The sequence below is a fragment of the Bombina bombina genome, chromosome 6, assembly GCF_027579735.1.
Source record: "Bombina bombina isolate aBomBom1 chromosome 6, aBomBom1.pri, whole genome shotgun sequence".
Lineage (NCBI taxonomy): Eukaryota > Metazoa > Chordata > Amphibia > Anura > Bombinatoridae > Bombina > Bombina bombina.
In genome coordinates, this window is record NC_069504.1 from 484,581,740 (window position 1) to 484,604,187 (window position 22,448).

General features: G+C 41.4%; 1 protein-coding gene across 1 annotated transcript in view; it reads left to right on the top strand.

Annotated features, from left to right (window-relative positions):
• BBS4 (Bardet-Biedl syndrome 4) overlaps nucleotides 1–22,448 on the top strand; it is a 307,119-nt gene that overhangs the window by 163,186 nt on the left and 121,485 nt on the right. Inside the window, exon 8 of the mRNA XM_053717315.1 lies at nucleotides 17,546–17,673. Within this exon, the coding sequence (XP_053573290.1) occupies nucleotides 17,546–17,673 (128 nt within the window). The remainder of the gene's footprint in view (nucleotides 1–17,545; nucleotides 17,674–22,448) is intronic.

The following is a 22,448-nucleotide window of genomic DNA, read 5'->3' on the forward strand; positions in this document are numbered from 1 at the left end:
TAGCTTCAACATGTTTTGCCCTCCAGTCCTCCTTAAGGCCATCTGTGGTTCAGTGTATGGAGGTGATTGGTCTCATGGTGTCCAGCATGGACATCGTTGTCTTTGCCAGGTTCCACCTCAGGCCGTTGCGACTGTGCATGCTGAGGCAGTGGAACGTCAATCATTTTGATCTGTCTCAACAGATTTCTCTGGACAACCGGTCGAGAGAATCGCTCTCTTGGTGGCTCTGTCCGGATCACGTGTCCTTTTTAAGAACATCCTGGGTGACTGTGATTACGGACGCAAGTCTGTCAGGATGGGGAGCTGCTTGGGGCGCCAAGAAGGCACAGGGCCTGTGTACGCAGGAGGAGAGCTCCCTCCCATTCAACATTCTAGACCTTCAGGCAATATTCAATGCTCTGAAGGCTTGGCCCCTACTGGGTTTGTCCCAATTTATCTGATTCCGATCAGACAATATAACCTTGGTGGCTTACATCAACCATCAGGGGGGAATGAGAAGCTCCCTAGCAATGAGGGAAGTATCTCGGATTCTGGAGTGGGCGGAGACCCACAACTGTTCGCTGTCAGCGATCCACATTCTAGGTGTGGACATCTGGGAAGCGGATTTTCTCAGCAGACAATCCTTTCATCCGGGGGAGTGGTCTCTCCATTGTGAAGTGTTTGCGGAGATATGCAACAGGTCGGGAATGCCGGAAATAGATTTTATGGCGTTCCATCTCTATACCAAGCTACCCAGATATGGGTCGAAGTCCAGGGATCCTCGGCGGAGCTAATAGATGTATTAGCGGTGCCTTGGAAGTTCAATCTAATTTCTTTTTTCCTGCCATTACTCCTCTTCTTACGGTCGCCGCTGTAAACTGAAGCTTCAATGCAAGGGACGCGATTCAAGATAGCGTCCCTTGCATTCCTATTGGCTGATTTGAGTGTTAAATTCAAATCAGCCAATAGGAGGCGAGCTTCTGAAATCCTATTGGCTTTTCAAATCAGCCAATAGGATGAGAGCTACTAAAATTCTATTGGCTGATTGGTAGTTTATTGTAGGCTAGGATTTGTTTTATTTTGGGGGGGCTTTTTTATTTTGATTGGGCTATTAGATTAGGTGTAAAAAAATATTTTTGATCATTTGGTTTGTTATTTTTCGTAATTTAGTGTTTGTTTTTTTTTGTAACTTTGTTGTTTTTTTGTGTGGTAATTTAGTTCTTTTTAATAATGTTTAATTGTATATTTAAATAATTTTAATAGGGTTAGGTTTTTTTAATATGTAATTTAGTTTAATTGGTAATTTAATTGTAGTATAATAGTTAGGGTAAGTTAATTAATAGTTTAAAATTAGTTTATTTTAATTCTACAGGTACGTTTTAATTTATATTAAGATAGGGATGTTGTAATTTTAATTTAAAGTTAGGGGGTTGTTAGGTTTAGGGGTTAATAGCTTAATTTAGTTTTTTGCGATGTGGGGGGCTGACGGTTTAGGGGTTAATAGGTTTAGTTAGTGGTGGTGATGTGGGAGGCCAGAGGTTTAGGGGTTAATAAGTTTAGTGGTGTTGGGAGAGCGGCGGAATAGGGGTTAATACTTTTTTTTTTTAGGTTGCGGCGATGTCGGGGGCGGCGGATTAGGGATGTTTAAACTCTGGGTTTATATTAGGGTGTTAGGTGTAAACGTAACTTGTTTTCTACCATAGAAATCAATGGGGTATGAGCCAGGAAGATGGCCGCGGCTTACTAGAGCTCCTGTGCCCAATCTGGCTGAGAGGCGATTAAAATCAAGCCCAGCGACAACAAAGGAGTCACAAGTGCGTAAGACCATAGCACAATAAGCACAGCTCCTGAATTCGTCTGAATTGTGAGTCATCGGTACCCCGGAGCGATGTGAACAGTGCCTGAGGCGCACTCCACCCACGCCAGTATAACCGTTCCGGAGCACAACCACGCTGCACACTGGGCCCTGCAACCACATGCCTCAACGGGTCAGCGGTAAGACAGTCTGAAAAAATGCTAACTGTGAGATAACACGCAAGGGTCTGTAAAAAGCAATTATCACGCAGCCCATTTTATCGCTCATGCTGCACTGAGAAGGGGCGCGGTAGGCCGCGCTTCATAAAGAGTACCTCTCCTAGCGCTTCTGAGGTGAAGAACGGGGAAAGCAGTATCACTTATACATTTCTGGGATATAAACCCCTCTAATCCCCCCCTTCCCTCGATGGCTGGACAATTTTATTATTAGTAGAGACAAAAGGGAGGATACACAAAGCACGCACATTCATGAGCCCACGTGACGGAGCATAAGTCTCAAGAATTAGCCTACAACAGAAAAATGATAGGGGTCTTGTGGCCTCACGCTTTTGAGCCTATGCTATAATCAAACTGCAAAGACAAGGCCTTCAGCTTCCTACAGCACAAAACAGGAGTAAAGGGAAAGTCATCAGCATAGTGGCCTTTTTCTATATATATTTTTCCCTATTCTGCACCTGACCTGCCTTTAATTATTCCGGAGACTCACTAATAAGCATACACCTGCAGTTCCTAAAGATTTCATTTAAAAGCAATTAGGCAAGATCTGAGCAGAGCAACTGAGCACACAAGATTCAATCATGTCACCCAAAAAGCTTAGCAAAAAGGGTTTAGGCCCCAAGCCACGTGGCCACACAACTCCATCTGTTAACAGCTACTTTAAATCAGTAGAAAATCAAGCTGCTGCTACCAGTATTACAGAGGATCCTGAATCACTCGCTGCATCTTCTTCGTCAGAATCTGACACGGAGACTATAACTGACACTATCACAATACCAAAAGCTCTGTTTGAATCTCTCCCTTCAAAAAAAGACTTTAATACCTTAATCTCACAAGTAAAGCAGTGCATTAAAGAGGAAATCAGTGATCTTAAAAGGGAAATGGGAGAGATCGGACACAGGGTAGAAGCAGTGGAGAGTACACAGGATGCTCATGCCTCAGCAATAACAGACCTTCACAACATTATTCTTAAACAGCACGGGGAGATCCATGACTTGGAAGAAAAAATGGACGACGCAGAGAATAGAGGCAGAAGGCACAACATTAGAATAAGGCGCATCCCCGAAGCTATCCCGACTACCGACCTAGACCAATATCTACAAGACCTCTTTAATTTCTTAAAGCAAACAGAGCCTCCTGCAAAAATAGACATTGATAGAGCTCATAGGGCTCTGAGACCAAGACCCTTGGACTCGCAGCCCCCAAGAGATGTGATTGTCCGCATTACAAACTTCAAGGAAAAGGAAGATATTATGAAGCAGGCTCGGGAGAAACAACCCATAAAATATGAGAATGCAGAACTACAATTCTACGCAGATCTCTCCCAAAGGACCCTTGCCAAAAGAAAGGAATTTAAACCGTTCACCTTATCACTTCGAAAGATGAACATCCCTTACAGATGGGGTTTCCCCTTCCACCTTATAATCCTAAGGCAAGGAAAAAGATACTCATGTTCTTCACTGGAAGACATCCCAAAGATATGCACAGAATTAGACATTCCAACCCCAGAAGGGGTGAAAACACAGGCTACTCAGGAACAATCAAGCTCAGAGACCAACGGTGGTCCTTTGCCACAGAGGAAAGAGTGGCAACAAGTTCAGCCTAAGAAGACTCGTCGACCCAGCACACACAGTCAACCACAATTGAAAGAAAAGGGTTGATTGAGACTGTTTGAATGGTATCCTTTTTTGTTGTCTTGCAATGCAATCTTTATATAAAAATTCTTTTTCTAGATGCTGCAGGGGTAGGTCCCCCCCTAGTATACTTAAGCATGTCGTGAGACATAGGTAACACCCAACATACGGGTAGGGGCCATATAAAGTTCTTACTGTTAGAAGATAAATTTCAGACACATGTTTGTAGAGTTAATAAATTAAAATTTGACTAAGTTTACTTAGACTTAATAATGTTTAACAATTACATGTTTAATCTCACAAAACTAGAAGTTGAGCCATGTTAGGCTTATTGTTAGATTATGCAGTTCTCTCAGCCAGACGGGAGAACTAGTCTCCCTTAGTGTTGATGTTGCAACAAGCGCTCCTCATGCTCAGAGGTAGCGCTTGGAATGTTAAATTGTTAATTGTAATTTTCTTTTTCTTCTTTGCTATTTTTGTTTATGTTTTTGTTTATATTTTTCTACACAGAGTGCAGTACCCGGGTATTCATCTTGGTGAGTGTGGCAGGAAATCTCATTTCATTCACATAATTTCTGTCAAAAAGCACAGGTATGAGTAGGAATAACACACAGGATGTAATCATCCTCACCCAAAATGTTAAGGGCTTCAATAGTCCAAATAAGCGCAGAATGGCCCTACTAGACCTACACAAGAAAGGGGCACATCCTAATGCTACAAGAGACACATTTCAAGTCTGGTCATGTTCCTAAGTTTTTTTCTTCCAACTACCCCTTGCACTTCCACAGTTCCAACCCATCCAAAAAAATCAATGGTGTCAGCATTTTGATACATAGGTCCATTGCTTTCACTAAAACCCACATAGAATATGATAAAGATGGTAGATTCTTATGCGTTACAGGTCTTCTTTTTGGAAAACCTGTAACATTAGTGAATGTTTATGCCCCAAATAGATCCCAAAGCTCGTTCATTAATACTACTACCAATACCATCCTGTCACATATTAAAGGATCTTTAATCCTAGCGGGAGATCTCAATGTACCCCTAAATCCTAAAATGGATTGTACCAATCCAGACACAAGAATTAAAATACCCAAAATGCAAACTATCTGGCAGAATCTCAAATTACTAGGGGTACATGATACATGGAGGTACATGAACCCACAGAGAAGGGATTTTACCTTTTTCTCAAACCCAAATAGGTGTTACTCCAGGTTAGATTACATTTTAATTGACCACTTAGTACTCTCCTACATGAAAGCAGCCGACATCTCGCACACCACTTGGTCTGACCATTCCTTGGTCTCATGCAGAATAACATGGCCCTCAGCCCCTCTCAGAACATTCCAATGGAGACTGGATGAGTCGCTACTAAAGGGTAAAACACAAATAACTAATTTAGCTAAACACATTAAATCCTATTTCTCCCTGAACGACTCACCTGAGGTTAATATCACCACCCTTTGGGAGGCTCACAAAAGTACAATTAGAGGGGAGCTTATCAAGACCAAAGCATACGTGACGAAGAAGAGTAGGGAGAAATTCTCTTCTCTAGCGAAAGACATAGCTGACTTAGACTTTCAACACAAACAATATCCAGACAACCCATCTATTTTGGAAAACCTTAACGCCAAACGAGACCAATTAAATAACTTACTCCAGTTGACCACTCAGAGGCAACTACTGTCCTTCCAACAAACATTTTATAGTGAGGGAAATAAACCAGGTAAATGGTTAGCGAGAACCTTGAAGAAAAGACAACAACGCACATATGTACACTCAATTAAAAGCAAATCAGGTAGACAGGTAGAGGATACCCATAAGATTGCGGAGGAATTCAAGGCTTATTACCATAAACTTTATAATTTATACCCAAATAGGAACACTCAGGCCCACTCCTATCACTGTAAGCAATATCTGGATCAAATACAAGTCCCGCAGTTAAATGCAGAACAGTCTAAAGCACTAGATCAACCCTTCAACCTCAGAGAAGTGCTAGATGCAATAAAAACCTTAAAGCCTAACAAATCACCGGGCCCAGATGGCTTTTCTGGGCTTTATTATAAAACTTTTTCCAAACTCCTCGCCCCATATTTGACCTCTTTATTTAACCATGTATCAGATAGCACATGTTTCCCGGACACCATGCTCCAGGCTGTGGTGACAGTACTAGAAAAACCAGGTAAAACACCAGATCATCCGGCCAACTTCAGACCAATTTCGTTACTTAACACAGATCTAAAGCTATACGCAAAAATTCTAGCCACCCGAATAAACAAATTACTACCCCTAATAATTCACCAAGACCAGGCAGGCTTTGTGCCGTTTAGGGAAGCAAAAGACAACACAGTGAAAGTCCTAAATCTATTAGATTACGTGCAATCGACAGACATCCCGACTCTATTTGTATCCACCGACGCCGAGAAGGCATTTGACAGACTTGACTGGACCTACTTACAGATGACTCTCAGACAGTACAACTTCCCCAATCACTTTATACAAAAAATAATGGCTCTTTATACCACCCCTTCGGCACAGATCAGGGTAAATGGGACCTTGTCCGAACACTTTGAAATTAGAAATGGATCCAGACAGGGCTGCCCCCTCTCACCTTTACTATTCATTCTCTCCCTAGAACCCCTAGCAATCAAACTCAGATCAAACAGCAACATTAAGGGAATACAGATAGGACCAAGGAACCATAAGCTGGCCATTTACGCGGACGACTTGTTACTAACACTGACTGATCCGTTAGAATCTATCTCTCACGCCCTATTGGAACTTGACTTTCGGTAAGGTGTCTAATTTCTCAGTCAACACGTCAAAATCTGAATTCCTGCCAGTGAGGGTACTACATCTGGTTCTAGAAGCTATTAAGACACAATGCCCCCTTAAAATGCAGACCAAATGCCTTAAATACCTGGGTATCTATCTTACTCCAGACAGACAATTCACACGTAAATATAACTATGAGAAATTGATTACTGAATTTCAATCACTAACTTCCTCCTGGCTTTTAAAAAATGTCTCTTGGCTGGGCAGGATCCAGGCAGCGAAAATGGTGTTATTGCCCAAAGCATTATACATATTACAAACTGTCCCCATTCAAAACATTTCCAGAGAGATTAATATATTACAAAAAATAATGAATGACTATATCTGGAGGCGCAGACCTCCACGTATTAGTAAAATCACGATTTATAAACTCACGACACAAGGAGGTCTGGGTGTTCCCCACCTTAGCTCCTACAAGTTAGCTATCTCACTTCAAAGAGTAGTGGATTGGTGCAGATACGAGATTGATCAATCCAAGGGTTGGGTACAGATAGAAACATCTCTAGCGGGCACTGATACCATTGGCAGTTTGTGCTGGAACCCCTCAGCTGTGAAAAGTCCAACAATCTCCCAATTATGTATTACTAATGAAACTTGGAAGGATTGGCTATCTGTCCTTAAAACACATCCCAAAATCTCCACTAAATACTCTCCGCTCACGAATCTACTATCAAACCCCGAATTTCCCCGAGGATTACAAATAGAAAGAAACACAAACTCCCCTTTGAGTGCACAGATCCAAATTCACACTTTATTAGACAAACATCAACTAATGACAAAGCAGCAAATTGACCTATTATCTCTCCCCTTTTTCACCTCCTGGTTCAACTATCATCAGGCTAGACACTTCATCCTCTCACATAAATACAAAGCGGACTTTACACGTCCACTTACACAATTTGAACAAGCCTGCTCAAATGGATCAGAAAACTTGAGATCAATCTCCTCACTGTATAAATTAGTATTAGAAAATAGATTCGACAAACTGCCTTCATATACAATAGGGTGGGATAGAGAACTGGCAGTACACCCCCCCCCCCCCAAAGAATGGCTTTCTAGATTCAAAAGACTGTCACAGTCAGCACATTCTTCTAGAGCAAAAGAAACAAATATCAAAATCTGCATGCGCTGGTATATGACTCCATCAAGACTGAAACGAATATATAAAAATAGTCCAGGTAAATGCTGGAGGGGGTGTGAACAAGAGGGTAACATGAAACATATCTGGTGGGAATGTGATCCAATTAGACAGTTTTGGCTAGAGATCTTTAAAGATGTCAATAAGGTCCTATCCACTCAATTAACCCCTGATCCGGAGCTGATATTGCTTCAAGGATCTCCCCAGGTAGCATGCAAGCTACGCAAACAGTTATTCCAAATCATGATAAACACAGCAAAACAAATGATACCCAGATATTGGAAATCAGCCACAATCCCAAGTATCAGTGAATGGAGAAAGCTTGTCAGCACAGACCTAATTTTAGAAAGATTCTACTATCTTAGATCGGATAATCTAGATTTTCTCTTGTTAAGTGTATCCAGTCCACGGATCATCCATTACTTATGGGATATTAACTCCTCCCCAACAGGAAGTGCAAGAGGATTCACCCAGCAGAGCTGCTATATAGCTCCTCCCCTAACTGCCATTACCAGTCATTCTCTTGCACCCAACGAATAGATAGGATGTGTGAGAGGACTGTGGTGATTATACTTAGTTTCATACCTTCAATCAAAAGTTTGTTATTTTATAATAGCACCGGAGTGTGTTATTCCTTCTCTGGTAGAATTTGAAGAAGAATCTACCTGAGTTTTTCTATGATTTTAGCCGGAGTAGTTAAGATCATATTGCTGTTTCTCGGCCATCTGAGGAGAGGTAAACTTCAGATCAGGGGACAGCGGGCAGATTAATCTGCAAAGAGGTATGTAGCAGCTTATTATTTTCTGACAATGGAATTGATGAGAAAATTCTGCCATACCGATATAATGTAAACTCAGCCTTAAATGCAGTAGCAGCAACTGGTATCAGGCTGTCATGTATGTATATTTTACACTTCAGTATTCTGGGGAATGGCACTTCACTGGAATTATACTGTATGCATAAAACTTTAGCCTAATTTGCAGGGACTAGCAACAGGCTTTTTAATAACACTCAATTTATTAATGTTAAACGTTTTTTGCTGGCATGTAAAATCGTTTAATTTTCTGAGGTACTGGGTGAAAAAATGTTTTGGGCACTATTTTTTTCCACTTGGCAGTCGTTTTATTTAATTTATGACAGTTTACTGATCTCTCTCACTGTTATGTGTGAGGGGGAGAGGTGCTTTTGCTACGCATCAAAAAATTCAGTCAGAAGTTTATTGTCTTCCCTGCATGATCCGGTTCAGAACTCAGGGGTCTTCAAAACTTGTTTTGAGTGAGGTAATCACTCACAGCAGAGCTGTGAGATTGTAGTTGACTGTGATAAAAAAACGTTTATTTCTGTATTTGTTTTTTTTTTTTTTTTTTTTTCTGCTATCAGGGTTAGTTATCCTTTGCTAATGGGAGCAATCCTTTGCTAAAATTGTGTTTTTTACAAAGATTTGATGCTATAACTTTTCAGTTTATTAATTTTCAACTGTCATAACTTTTTCTGTGCTTCTTATAGGCACAGTACGTTTTCATATTATAGTAAATTACTTGAAAAGTATTTCCAAGTTGCTAGTTTATTTGCTAGTGTGTTAAACATGTCTGATTCAGAGGAAGATATCTGTGCTATATGTGCTAAAGCCAAAGTGGAGCCCAATAGAAATTTATGTACTAACTGCATTGATGCTACTTTAAATAAAAGTCAATCTGTACAAATTGAACATATTTCACCAAACAACGAGGGGAGAGTTATGCCGACTAACTCGCCTCACGTGTCAGTACCTGCATCTCCCGCTCGGGAGGTGCGTGATATTGTAGCGCCGAGTACATCTGGGCGGCCATTACAAATCACATTACAGGATATGGCTACTGTTATGACTGAAGTTTTGGCTAAATTACCAGAACTAAGAGGTAAGCGTGATCACTCTGGGGTGAGAACAGAGTGCGCTGATAAAATTAGGGCCATGTCAGACACTGCGTCACAATTTGCAGAACATGAGGACGGAGAGCTTCATTCTGCGGGTGACGGTTCTGATCCAAACAAACTGGATTCAGATATTTCAAATTTTAAATTTAAGCTGGAAAACCTCCGTGTATTACTAGGGGAGGTGTTAGCGGCTCTGAATGATTGTAACACAGTTGCAATACCAGAGAAAATGTGTAGGTTGGATAAATATTTTGCGGTACCGGCGAGTACTGACGTTTTTCCTATACCTAAGAGACTTACTGAAATTGTTACTAAGGAGTGGGATAGACCCGGTGTGCCGTTCTCACCCCCTCCGATATTTAGAAAGATGTTTCCAATAGACGCTACCACACGGGACTTATGGCAAACGGTCCCTAAGGTGGAGGGAGCAGTTTCTACTTTAGCTAAGCGTACCACTATCCCGGTGGAGGATAGCTGTGCCTTTTCAGATCCAATGGATAAAAAGTTAGAGGGTTACCTTAAGAAAATGTTTGTTCAACAAGGTTTTATATTGCAACCTCTTGCATGCATTGCGCCTGTCACGGCTGCAGCAGCATTTTGGTTTGAGTCTCTGGAAGAGACACTTGAATCAGCTCCATTAGATGAGATTACACACAAGCTTAAAGCCCTTAAGTTAGCTAACTCATTTATTTCAGATGCCGTACTACATTTAACTAAACTTACGGCTAAGAATTCCGGATTCGCCATTCAGGCACGCAGAGCACTGTGGCTAAAATCCTGGTCAGCTGACGTTACTTCTAAATCTAAATTGCTTAATATACCTTTCAAAGGGCAGACCTTATTCGGGCCCGGGTTGAAAGAAATTATCGCTGACATTACAGGAGGTAAAGGCCATGCCCTGCCTCAAGACAGAGCCAAACCTAAGGCTAGACAGTCTAATTTTCGTTCCTTTCATAATTTCAAAGCAGGAGCAGCATCAACTTCCTCTGCACCAAAACAGGAAGGAGCTGTTGCTCGCTACAGACAAGGCTGGAGACCTAACCAGTCCTGGAACAAGGGCAAGCAGGCCAGGAAACCTGCTGCTGCCCCTAAGACAGCATGAATCGAGGGCCCCCGATCCGGGAACGGATCTAGTGGGGGGCAGACTTTCTCTCTTCGCCCAGGCTTGGGCAAGAGATGTCCAGGATCCCTGGGCGTTAGAGATCATATCTCAGGGATACCTTCTAGACTTCAAATTCTCTCCCCCAAGAGGGAGATTTCATCTGTCAAGGTTGTCAACAAACCAAATAAAGAAAGAGGCGTTTCTACGCTGCGTACAAGATCTTTTATTAATGGGAGTGATCCATCCGGTTCCGCGGTCGGAACAAGGACAAGGGTTTTACTCAAATCTGTTTGTGGTTCCCAAAAAAGAGGGAACTTTCAGGCCTATCTTGGATTTAAAGATCCTAAACAAATTCCTAAGAGTTCCATCGTTCAAAATGGAAACTTTTCGGACAATTTTACCCATGATCCAAAAGGGTCAGTACATGACCACAGTGGATTTAAAGGATGCTTACCTTCACATACCGATTCACAAAGATCATTACCGGTATCTAAGGTTTGCCTTTCTAGACAGGCATTACCAGTTTGTAGCTCTTCCATTCGGATTGGCTACGGCTCCGAGAATCTTCACAAAGGTTCTGGGTGCTCTTCTGGCGGTACTAAGACCGCGAGGAATTGCGGTAGCTCCGTACCTAGACGACATTCTGATACAAGCTTCAAGCTTTCAAACTGCCAAGTCTCATACAGAGTTAGTACTGGCATTTCTAAGGTCGCATGGATGGAAGGTGAACGAAAAGAAGAGTTCTCTCTTTCCACTCACAAGAGTTCCCTTCTTGGGGACTCTTATAGATTCTGTAGAAATGAAGATTTACCTGACAGAAGACAGGTTAACAAAGCTTCAAAATGCATGCCGTGTCCTTCATTCCATTCAACACCCGTCAGTAGCTCAATGCATGGAGGTGATCGGCTTAATGGTAGCAGCAATGGACATAGTACCCTTTGCACGCCTACATCTCAGACCGCTGCAATTGTGCATGCTAAGTCAGTGGAATGGGGATTACTCAGACTTGTCCCCTACTCTGAATCTGGATCAAGAGACCAGAAATTCTCTTCTATGGTGGCTTTCTCGGCCACATCTGTCCAGGGTGATGCCATTCAGCAGGCCGGACTGGACAATTGTAACAACAGACGCCAGCCTACTAGGTTGGGGCGCTGTCTGGAATTCTCTGAAGGCTCAGGGACAATGGAATCAGGAGGAGAGTCTCCTACCAATAAACATTCTGGAATTGAGAGCAGTTCTCAATGCCCTTCTGGCTTGGCCCCAGTTAACAACTCGGGGGTTCATCAGGTTTCAGTCGGACAACATCACGACTGTAGCTTACATCAACCATCAGGGAGGGACAAGAAGCTCCCTAGCAATGATGGAAGTATCAAAGATAATTCGCTGGGCAGAGTCTCACTCTTGCCACCTGTCAGCAATCCACATCCCGGGAGTGGAGAACTGGGAGGCGGATTTCTTAAGTCGTCAGACTTTTCATCCGGGGGAGTGGGAACTTCATCCGGAGGTCTTTGCCCAAATACTTCGACGTTGGGGCAAACCAGAGATAGATCTCATGGCATCTCGACAGAACGCCAAGCTTCCTCGTTACGGGTCCAGATCCAGGGATCCGGGAGCGGTTCTGATAGATGCTTTGACAGCACCTTGGACCTTCGGGATGGCTTATGTGTTTCCACCCTTCCCGATGCTTCCTCGATTGATTGCCAGAATCAAACAGGAGAGAGCATCAGTGATTCTAATAGCACCTGCATGGCCACGCAGGACTTGGTATGCAGATCTAGTGGACATGTCATCCTGTCCACCTTGGTCGCTACCTCTGAAACAGGACCTTCTGATCCAGGGTCCCTTCAAACATCAAAATCTAATTTCTCTGAAGCTGACTGCTTGGAAATTGAACGCTTGATTTTATCAAAACGTGGTTTTTCTGAGTCAGTTATTGATACCTTAATACAGGCTAGGAAGCCTGTTACCAGAAAGATTTACCATAAGATATGGCGCAAATACTTATATTGGTGCGAATCCAAGAGTTACTCATGGAGTAAGGTTAGGATTCCGAGGATATTGTCTTTTCTACAAGAAGGTTTAGAAAAGGGTTTATCCGCTAGTTCCTTAAAGGGACAGATTTCAGCTCCGTCCATTCTTTTACACAAACGTCTGTCAGAAGTTCCGGACGTTCAAGCTTTTTGTCAGGCTTTAGCTAGGATCAAGCCTGTGTTTAAAACTGTTGCTCCACCATGGAGTTTGAACTTAGTTCTTAATGTTTTACAGGGTGTTCCGTTTGAACCCCTTCATTCCATTGATATCAAGTTGTTATCTTGGAAAGTTCTGTTTTTAATGGCGATTTCCTTGGCTCGAAGAGTCTCTGAGTTATCTGCCTTACATTGTGATTCTCCTTATCTGATTTTTCATTCAGACAAGGTAGTTCTGCGTACTAAACCTGGGTTCCTACCTAAGGTGGTCACTAACAGGAATATCAATCAAGAGATTGTGGTTCCATCTTTGTGTCCTAATCCTTCTTCGAAAAAGGAACGTCTGCTACACAATCTAGATGTAGTCCGTGCCCTGAAATTTTATCTACAGGCAACTAAGGATTTTCGACAAACGTCTTCCCTGTTTGTCGTTTATTCTGGTCAGAGGAGAGGTCAAAAAGCTTCGGCTACCTCTCTATCCTTTTGGCTTCGTAGCATAATACGGTTAGCCTATGAGACTGCTGGACAGCAGCCTCCTGAAAGAATTACAGCACATTCTACTAGAGCTGTGGCTTCCACTTGGGCCTTTAAGAATGAGGCTTCTGTTGAATAGATTTGCAAGGCTGCAACTTGGTCTTCTCTTCATACTTTTTCCAAATTTTACAAATTTGACAGTTTTGCTTCTTCGGAGGCTGTTTTTGGGAGAAAGGTTCTTCAGGCAGTGGTTCCTTCCATATAAAGAGCCTGCCTGTCCCTCTCGTCATCCGTGTACTTTAGCTTTGGTATTGGTATCCCATAAGTAATGGATGATCCGTGGACTGGATACACTTAACAAGAGAAAACATAATTTATGCTTACCTGATAAATTTATTTCTCTTGTAGTGTATCCAGTCCACGGCCCGCCCTGTCACTTTAAGGCAGGTAATTTTTCCATTAAACTACAGTCACCACTGCACCCTATGGTTTTCCTTTTTCTACATGTTTTCGGTCGAATGACTGGTAATGGCAGTTAGGGGAGGAGCTATATAGCAGCTCTGCTGGGTGAATCCTCTTGCACTTCCTGTTGGGGAGGAGTTAATATCCCATAAGTAATGGATGATCCGTGGACTGGATACACTACAAGAGAAATAAATTTATCAGGTAAGCATAAATTATGTTTTTTCGATAATATGCTTTTCCTTTGGGAGTCCTTCATACTAGCCTTGCCCAAATAGGGGATGCAGTTGTGCCTACCCTCAAATTCTTCTATATAAATTAATAACATACTCCTCAAGACTCCTGCCACACGTCACGCCGAAGACTTTCTGATGTCCTGCCGCACTAATTACCCGGGTACACTTACAATTACATTTACACTTAACATTTTATATTCAACATTTTAATTTTTGTTTCAGTCCATTGAATTTATTTATTTCTATTTGTTTTATTTTTATTTTATGTTTTTATTTTTATTATTGTTTCAAATGTTAGAGTCTATTATAACTCTGAAATAAGGTCCGATCGAAATCAGACCTGGCATTGTTCATTACCATCGAACTTTAAACTTTTACATATGTTGATGCTTGCCAGGATCATCTTTTTTGCTCATATGAAAAGACTAAATATCACCTGGACTAGACATTTGTAGACTAAGGAAGCCCATGACTTCCTCTACGTTTAAAAGATGCCATCTAATGTTTATGTATGAATCACACCAATTATTCTTTTTGTTCAATTGTATTATCATTTTCTTTTATTGTTATGTAAAACTCAAATAAAAACCAAATATATATAAAAAAAAAAAAAAAAAGAAATCAATGGGGTATACTTCATTGTCTTGCAGCATAAGCTTTCAGACTCCCATTGATTTCTATGGCATCCGCAGCCTCAAGGGTGGCGGATTGAAAACCAGGTACGATGCATCAGAATAGTAGCGAGCGTACCTGTTAAATGTTTGATAAATGGGGAAAAGTGTCAAATAGAGCCGAATGTGTATTCGGAATATCTGTAATGACGTAAGCATCGATCTGCGCCGGTTTGAGATCATGGGATCGTATGTTACGTCACAAATTTCAACATTTGCTGATCTTGAGACTTTGATAACTATGTCAGATCAATCTTGCAACAATTACGACGCAGAATTTCAGCGTATTTTCTGTTGACACTTTGAGAAATAGACCCCTGAACGCTTAGTCTTAGCCAAGAGAGGGTTTTCTGAGATGGTTATTGATACTCTTATTCAAGCTCGTAAGCCAGTTACTCGTCGCATCTATCATAGGGTGTGGAGGACCTACTTATTCTGGTGTGAAGAGTGTGGTTTGTCCTGGCACAAAGTAAAGGTTGCCAGAATTCTTTCTCTTTGTTCCAGGAGCGATTGGAGAAGGGCCTCTCAGCTAGTTCCTTGAAGGGACAGATTTCGGCCCTGTCTGTTAAATCGCAACATCAATCAAGAAATTGTGATCCTTCCTTATGTCCTAATCCTCCTTCATCGAAGGAACGTTTACTGCATAATCTGGATGTGGTTCGTGCCTTGAAGTTCTATCTTCAGGCTACGAAGGAATTTAGACAAACTTCTCTGTTTATCTATTCTAGGAAGCGTAGGGGTCAGAGGGCCTCTTTGACCTCCTTATCTTTTTGGTTGAATGGGCCTTCAAAATGAGGCCTCTATGGATCAGATTTGTAAGGCGACTACCTGGGGCTCCTTACATAATTTTTCCAAATTTTACAAGTTTGATGGTTTTCCTTCTGCTGAAGCAGCCTTTGGGAGAAAGGTTTTGCAGGCTGTGGTGCCCTCAGATTAGGGTCCACCTTTCTTTTTTACCCTCCCGTTAGCATTCAATGTCCTCTTTAGCTTGGGTATTGTTTCCCACAAGTAATGAATGCTGCTGTGGACTCTCCCTGTGGAAAACATAAATTATGACTTACCAGATAATTTCCTTTCCTTCGATGCAGGGAGAGTCCACAGCTCCCGCCCGTGTTCTCCGATGGGCGGCCCTAAATTTATTTTGTTTTCTTCTGGCACTTTTTTCACCCTGATATTTCTCCTACTGTTTCCTTGTTCTCTCGGCAGAATGACTGGGGGATGAGGGAAGTGGGGGAGGTGTTTGTGCCTTTGGCTGGGGTGTCTTTGCCTCCTCCTGGTGGCCAGGTTCAGTATTCCAACAAGTAATGAATGCAGCTGTGGACTCTCCCTGTATCGAAGGAAAGGAAATTGTCTGGTAAGTCATAATTTATGCTTTTTGTACTTCTTTTTGTTTGTTTTTGCTCTTCTTTTATTTAGAAACTAGTCCTAAAGCCTGTGTACACGGGCCATTTTTTGTAGTACAGCGGTCCCACCCCTTGCTCTCTCTCTCCCCCTCTCTTTTGCTATCTCTCTCCCCCCTCTCTTATGCGCTCTCTACCCCCTCTCTTATGCGCTCTCTCTCTCCCCCTCTCTTTTGCTCTCTCTCCCCCTTTCTTTTGCTCTCTCTCCCCCTTTCTTTTGCTCTCACTCGCTCTTCCCCTCTTTTGTTTTCTCTCCCCCTTCTCTCTTGCTCTCTCTCTCCCTTTCTTTTGCTCTCTTCCCCCTCTCTTGCTCTCTCTTCCCCCCTCTCTTGCTCTCTCTTCCCCCCTCTCTTGCTCTCTCTTCCCCCCCCCTCTTGCTCTCTCTTCCCCCCCCTCTCTTGCTCTCTCTTCCCCCCTCTCTTGCTCTCTCTTCCCCCCTCTCTTGCTCTCTCTTCCCCCCTCTCTTGCTCTCTCTTCCCCCTTTCTTTTGCTCTCTCTTCCCCCTTTCGTTTGCTCTCTCTCCCCCCTCTCTTTTGCTCTCTTTCTCTTTCCCTGTCTCTTTTGCTCTCTCTCCCCCTCTCTTTTGCTCTCTTTCTCTCCCCCTCTCTTTTGCTGTCTTTCTCTCCCCCCTCTCCCTCTCCCCCCTCTTTTTCTCTATCCCCCCTCTCTTTTGTTCTCACCCTCTCTTTTACTCTCTCTCCCCTTTTCTTTTGCTCTCTTCCCTCTCTTTTGCTCTCTTCCCCCTCTATTTTGCTCTCTTCCCCCTCTCTTTTGCTCTCTTCCCCCTCTCTTTTGCTCTCTCTCCCCTCTCTTTTGCTCTCTCTCCCCTCTCTTTTGCTCTCTCTCCTCTCTCTTTTGCTCTCTCTCTCCCCCTCTTTTGCTCTCCCCCCCTTTTGCACTCCATCCCTCTCTTTTGTTCTCTCTCTCCCCTCTTTTGTTTTCTCTCTCCCCTCTCTTTTGCGCTCTCTCCCCTCTCTTTTGCACTCTCCCCTCTCTTTTGCGCTCTGTCTCCCCCCTCTTCTGTGCTCTCAGGACATGCCCACTCCAGCCGACCACGTCCACCTGCTCCCGCCCAGACACGCCCCACCACAGCACTCCCGCCTGCCACGCCCCCTCATCACGGCCGCTCCACCCGACCACGCTCCCCGCAACGGCCGCTTCCGCACACCCTCTCTGCTCTGCTGTCAGATACTGAAGGCCAGGTATGTTTGTCCTCGTGCAGTCTGTACTGCTCATGACTGCATCGGACAAACATACTTGGCCTTTTATTATATAGGATAGTACCTCGTGTTGCTGTTTCTGCACGTCTAGAAGCAGGAAGATCACCCTTTTAATTGTGTGTTTCTGCTCTGTTGCTACTTGTGTATTTTAATTTGTTGCTGTTGTCGTTGTCTCTCCCTACTAAAAAGCTAAATGGAGTGAGATGTTGTTTACTTCAGTATTCTTTCACATGTTCTTTTTCTTCTTCTCCCTCACTCATCAGAGTAAGGAACAGCTGTTGCTTGCTCTGCAGTTACACAGACAAGATCTCAGCTCCATCACCTTGGGAAAAATTCATCTTTTAGAGGGAAACGCAGAAGCTGCAATTCAGACATACATGCAAGCTCTGCAGTAAGTGTGAGAGAAGTGATGTGTTGTGGTTTATAATTATTTTACAGGAGAAAGTGTAACAAAGTCCATTGCCTGAGTTATGAATGTTAAAAGAGATTGCACTGTAGAAATGTCCTGTTCTTCAATGTGTTTACGATTATCCATTTTACCTGCTAGAGTGTATTACAATGTTTATGAATAGCACTTTTACCTTTATTTTGTCATTTGACTCATTTAAGTGATGGTAAACCTTAACTAATCAAATGCCTTATATTTAAAGGGACATTAAACCCCAAAAAATGATTTAATGATTCAGATAGAGAATACCATTTTAAAAAGTTTCCCATTTACTTCTATTATCAAATGTATTTAATTCTCATGTTGTTCTTTGTTGAAGAGATACCTAGGTAAGTAGCGTGCACTTGCCTGAATCACTACATGACAGGAAATAGTGCTGCCATCTAGTGCTCCTGCTAATTTATAATATTGTTGCAAAACAGGCTGACATATAGTTCTGCAGACACGTGAGCTTTATTATAAATACATTTCTGCTTTTCAAATAAGGATAACATAAATAAGAAAACAAACATAACATAAATAAGAAAACAAAGAAAATATGATAATAGAAGAAGTACATTAGAAAGTTGTTTAAAATTGTATGTTCTATCTAAATCATGAAAGGAAAAAATTGGGTTTTATGTACCTGTAATCTTTGCCATAAAAAAGTATTTGAGTACCTTTTTTTTTTTTTTTTTTTTTTTTTTTTAAATCCATCTGTGAAAGGGTTAAATTAGTGCATATAGTAATGCTTCTATTGCAATGTTAAGCCAGCCCGCTTGGATTAACTTTTTTTTTATGACAATTACAGTGAACATCCAATCAACATGTGTGTCATATGACAAAACCTATGTAGAGAGTGGGTGTGACTGCTCTATACATCACAGCCCAGCCAAAAGAGGAAATGAAGGAGAGCGGAGGAACAGACAATACCAATTAGGATTATAAATATTTTATTATAATATATATATCTATATATACACTTAAAAAAAATTATGTGGTTTTACTTGCAAACTAATATATTTTTAATTTGCAACATTCTTATAGTCTGAAATTTACCTTCATTTGTTTAAATCTTTTTTTATTGAGAAAGATAATACAGACATATTAAGACCGTCAAATACACAAGTAAATAAATTCATCTTATCGCTTTAGTTTTTAAGTGGTATAGACTTAAGGTGTCTCATAAGAATGTCAATCTCTTATCGCCTTTTTATTTTCTCCTCTTTGTCAATAACACCAATAAATTTTAAATTTTTTTTATAGTAAATAACAAAAACAAACATAACTTAAACATTGCTGATAGCAAAACATGTACCTTCATGGTCTAAACTACAAACACATGACAACCTCTGAACTTTACACATAGAGGTCCACTCCTGAAAAGTAAGTCCCACTCAGGAGTTGTAACTCTACTGAGTTCCAACACTATTATTTGTCTTTGAAGTATTGTTAAGAGTCCAATAGAACCAGATCTTGTCATTGTTCTCTCTATTGTCTAAAATACAGACTGCCGAGTTATACATTGTGCACGTATATGAGATTTTATGGAGGACCTCTGTGCAAGAGGGCACCCCTGTTTTCCAGTATCTTGCCACACACATTCTGGTTACTGTACATATGATTCTTATAAATATGTTTATATGTTTATTGTATTTTTGAGCGGTTCATGTAGTAACACTTGTGACATAGAGAGTTGGATATTTTCTTCTAAAGTGTTGCTAAGTAGGGATGATGAGGATTTACAGATCAGCTGGACCACCCCACAATCCCATCACATGTGATGATAAGTTCCAATTTCTCCACAGCCTCTATAACAAAGCCTGGTGCTGTTAATAGACATATGTGAAGTTCTGATCGGGGTAAGATACCATCTATAAATAGTTTTTAAGGTGTTTTCCTGTAAGTCTACAATCAGTAATCCTTTAGTAGCTGAACTAAAGATCTTATCCCATGTCTTTTTTTCTAGGGTAAGATTTAGGTCTTCTTCCCATTTTAATATAGCTGAAGATTTAGTGTGATTGGTAAGAGTCTGAATGGCTATGTAGAGTTTAGAGATAGATTGCTTTGGTCTTTCTAATGACTTGCACATGTTTTCTAGTATTGTGGCTGGCGGTGTGGGTAAGGGAATAAGGTATTTATGTAGGGATGATGACTAACTTACTTTGCATTTGGGAATATTGTAGGATTTTTCTAGTTGATCAGCCACTCTGTGTTCAGTACTTTGTTTTCCCATTTTTCAACTTGAATATGGAATTCTCAACTGAGAAGATATCTTATCGGCATTGTTAATGTATTAGTGGGAATTAATAATTTGTTTACTGCTAGAGAGGACCAGATTTGTATAGTGGAATCGGTCGTAGGTGAACTGTGTTGGGTTAGTCTGGTAGTGAAATGGTGTTTGTCCCATAGAATTGCATCTGGGTGTTCCCAACCGCCCTTGTCAGCTTCCAGTGAAGTCCAACGGATATCTCTGGAGGATCTGTATAGTAAAGCAGATTGTGCTAGTCTAGAGGCTCTGTAATAATCTAAGAGGTTGGGTACTCCAAGTCCCCCAATCTCTCTGTGCCTAGTCATAACTGAATTTGGAATTCTAGTCCTCTTTGCTCCTCTTATATATGCCTGAATTTCTTTTTGAAGGGAATTTAATTCTTTGTTGGTATCTTAATTGGTAAGGTCCTAAATAGATAGAGAAGGCGTGGAAGCCAAGAAAAGTTATATTTTTTCCATTTCTAAAGGTGTGTTCTTATTTCCTTAAAAATTGGTACATAATTGAGTTTGTATAATTGATTGTTTCTCTTGTAAGGTGTATCCAGTCCACGGATCATCCATTACTTGTGGGATATTCTCATTCCCAACAGGAAGTTGCAAGAGGACACCCACAGCAGAGCTGTTATATAGCTCCTCCCCCAACTGCCATATCCAGTCATTCTCTTGCAACTCTCAACACGCATGGAGGTAGTAAGAGAGAGTGATGAAATATAGTTAGTTTTTTATCTTCAATCAAAAGTTTGTTATTTTAAATGGTACCGGAGTTGTACTATTTTATCCCAGGCAGTAAATAGAAGAAGAATCTGCCTGAGTTTTCTATGATCTTAGCAGGTTGTAACTAAGATCCATTGCTGTTCTCACAAATGTCTGAGGAGAAGAGGTAACTTCAGCGGCAGAATGGCGTGCAGGTTACTCTGCTATGAGGTATGTGCAGTTACAATTTTTTCTAGAAATGGAAAATGCTAGAAAATGCTGCTGATACCGGATTAATGTAACTTAAGCCTGAATACAGTGATTTAATAGCGACTGGTATCATGCTTACTCTCAGTGGTAATACCCTTATAAAATTGCAATATTAAACGTTTGCTGGCATGTTTAATCATTTTTTATATATGCTTTGGTGATAAAACTTTATTGGGGCTTAGTTTTTTCGACATGGCTGGCTTAAATTTTGCCTAGAAACAGTTTCCTGAGGCTTTCCACTGTAGTATAAAAGTTACAGTTGTTGCAGTTTAAATTACAAACTGTGACATCCAGCTTCCCTCAGGAGTCCCTGTATGCTATAGGACATCTCTAAAGGGCTCAAAGGCTTTCCAAAGTCGTTTATTGGGGAAGGTAGGGCCACAGCAGGCTGTGGCAGTTTGTTGTGTCTGTTAAAAAACGTCTATATCGTTTTTTTGATCCATTTTTTGAATTAAGGGGTTAATCATCCATTTGCAAGTGGTTGCAATGCTCTGTTAACTTATTACATACACTGTAAAAATTTCGTTTGATTTACTGCCTTTTTTCACTGTTTTTCAAATTTTGACAAAATTTGTTTCTCTTAAAGGCACAGTACCGTTTTTTATATTTGCTTGTTAACTTGATTTAAAGTGTTTTCCAAGCTTGCTAGTCTCATTGCTAGTCTGTACAAACATGTCTGACATAGAGGAAACTCCTTGTTCATTATGTTTAAAAGCCATGGTGGAACCCCCTCTTAGAATGTGTACCAAATGTACTGATTTCACTTTAAGCAATAAAGATCATATTCTGTCTTTAAAAAAATTTATCACCAGAGGAATCTGACGAGGGGGAAGTTATGCCGACTAACTCTCCCCATGTGTCAGATCCTTTGACTCCCGCTCAAGGGACTCACGCTCAAATGGCGCCAAGTACATCTAGGGCGCCCATAGCGATTACTTTACAAGACATGGCGGCAGTCATGGATAATACACTGTCAGCGGTATTAACCAGACTACCTGAGAAACCGATGATGATCTTTCAGGGATATCTTCTGGACTTCAAAGCTTCCCCCCAAAAGGGAGATTTCACCTTTCACAATTATCTGCAAACCAGATAAAGAGAGAGGCATTCTTACACTGTGTACGAGACCTCCTAGTTATGGGAGTGATCCATCCAGTTCCAAAGGAGGAACAGGGACAGGGTTTTTACTCAAATCTGTTTGTGGTTCCCAAAAAAAAGAGGGAACCTTCAGACCAATTTTGGATCTAAAGATCTTAAACAAATTCCTCAGAGTTCCATCATTCAAGATGGAAACTATTCGTACCATCCTACCTATGACTACAGTGGATTTAAAGGATGCTTATCTTCACATTCCGATAACAAAGATCATCATCGGTTTCTCAGGTTTGCCTTTCTAGACAGGCATTACCAGTTTGTAGCTCTTCCCTTTGGATTAGCTACAGCCCCAAGAATCTTTACGAAGGTTCTAGGGTCGCTTCTGGCGGCCCTAAGGCCGCGGGGCATAG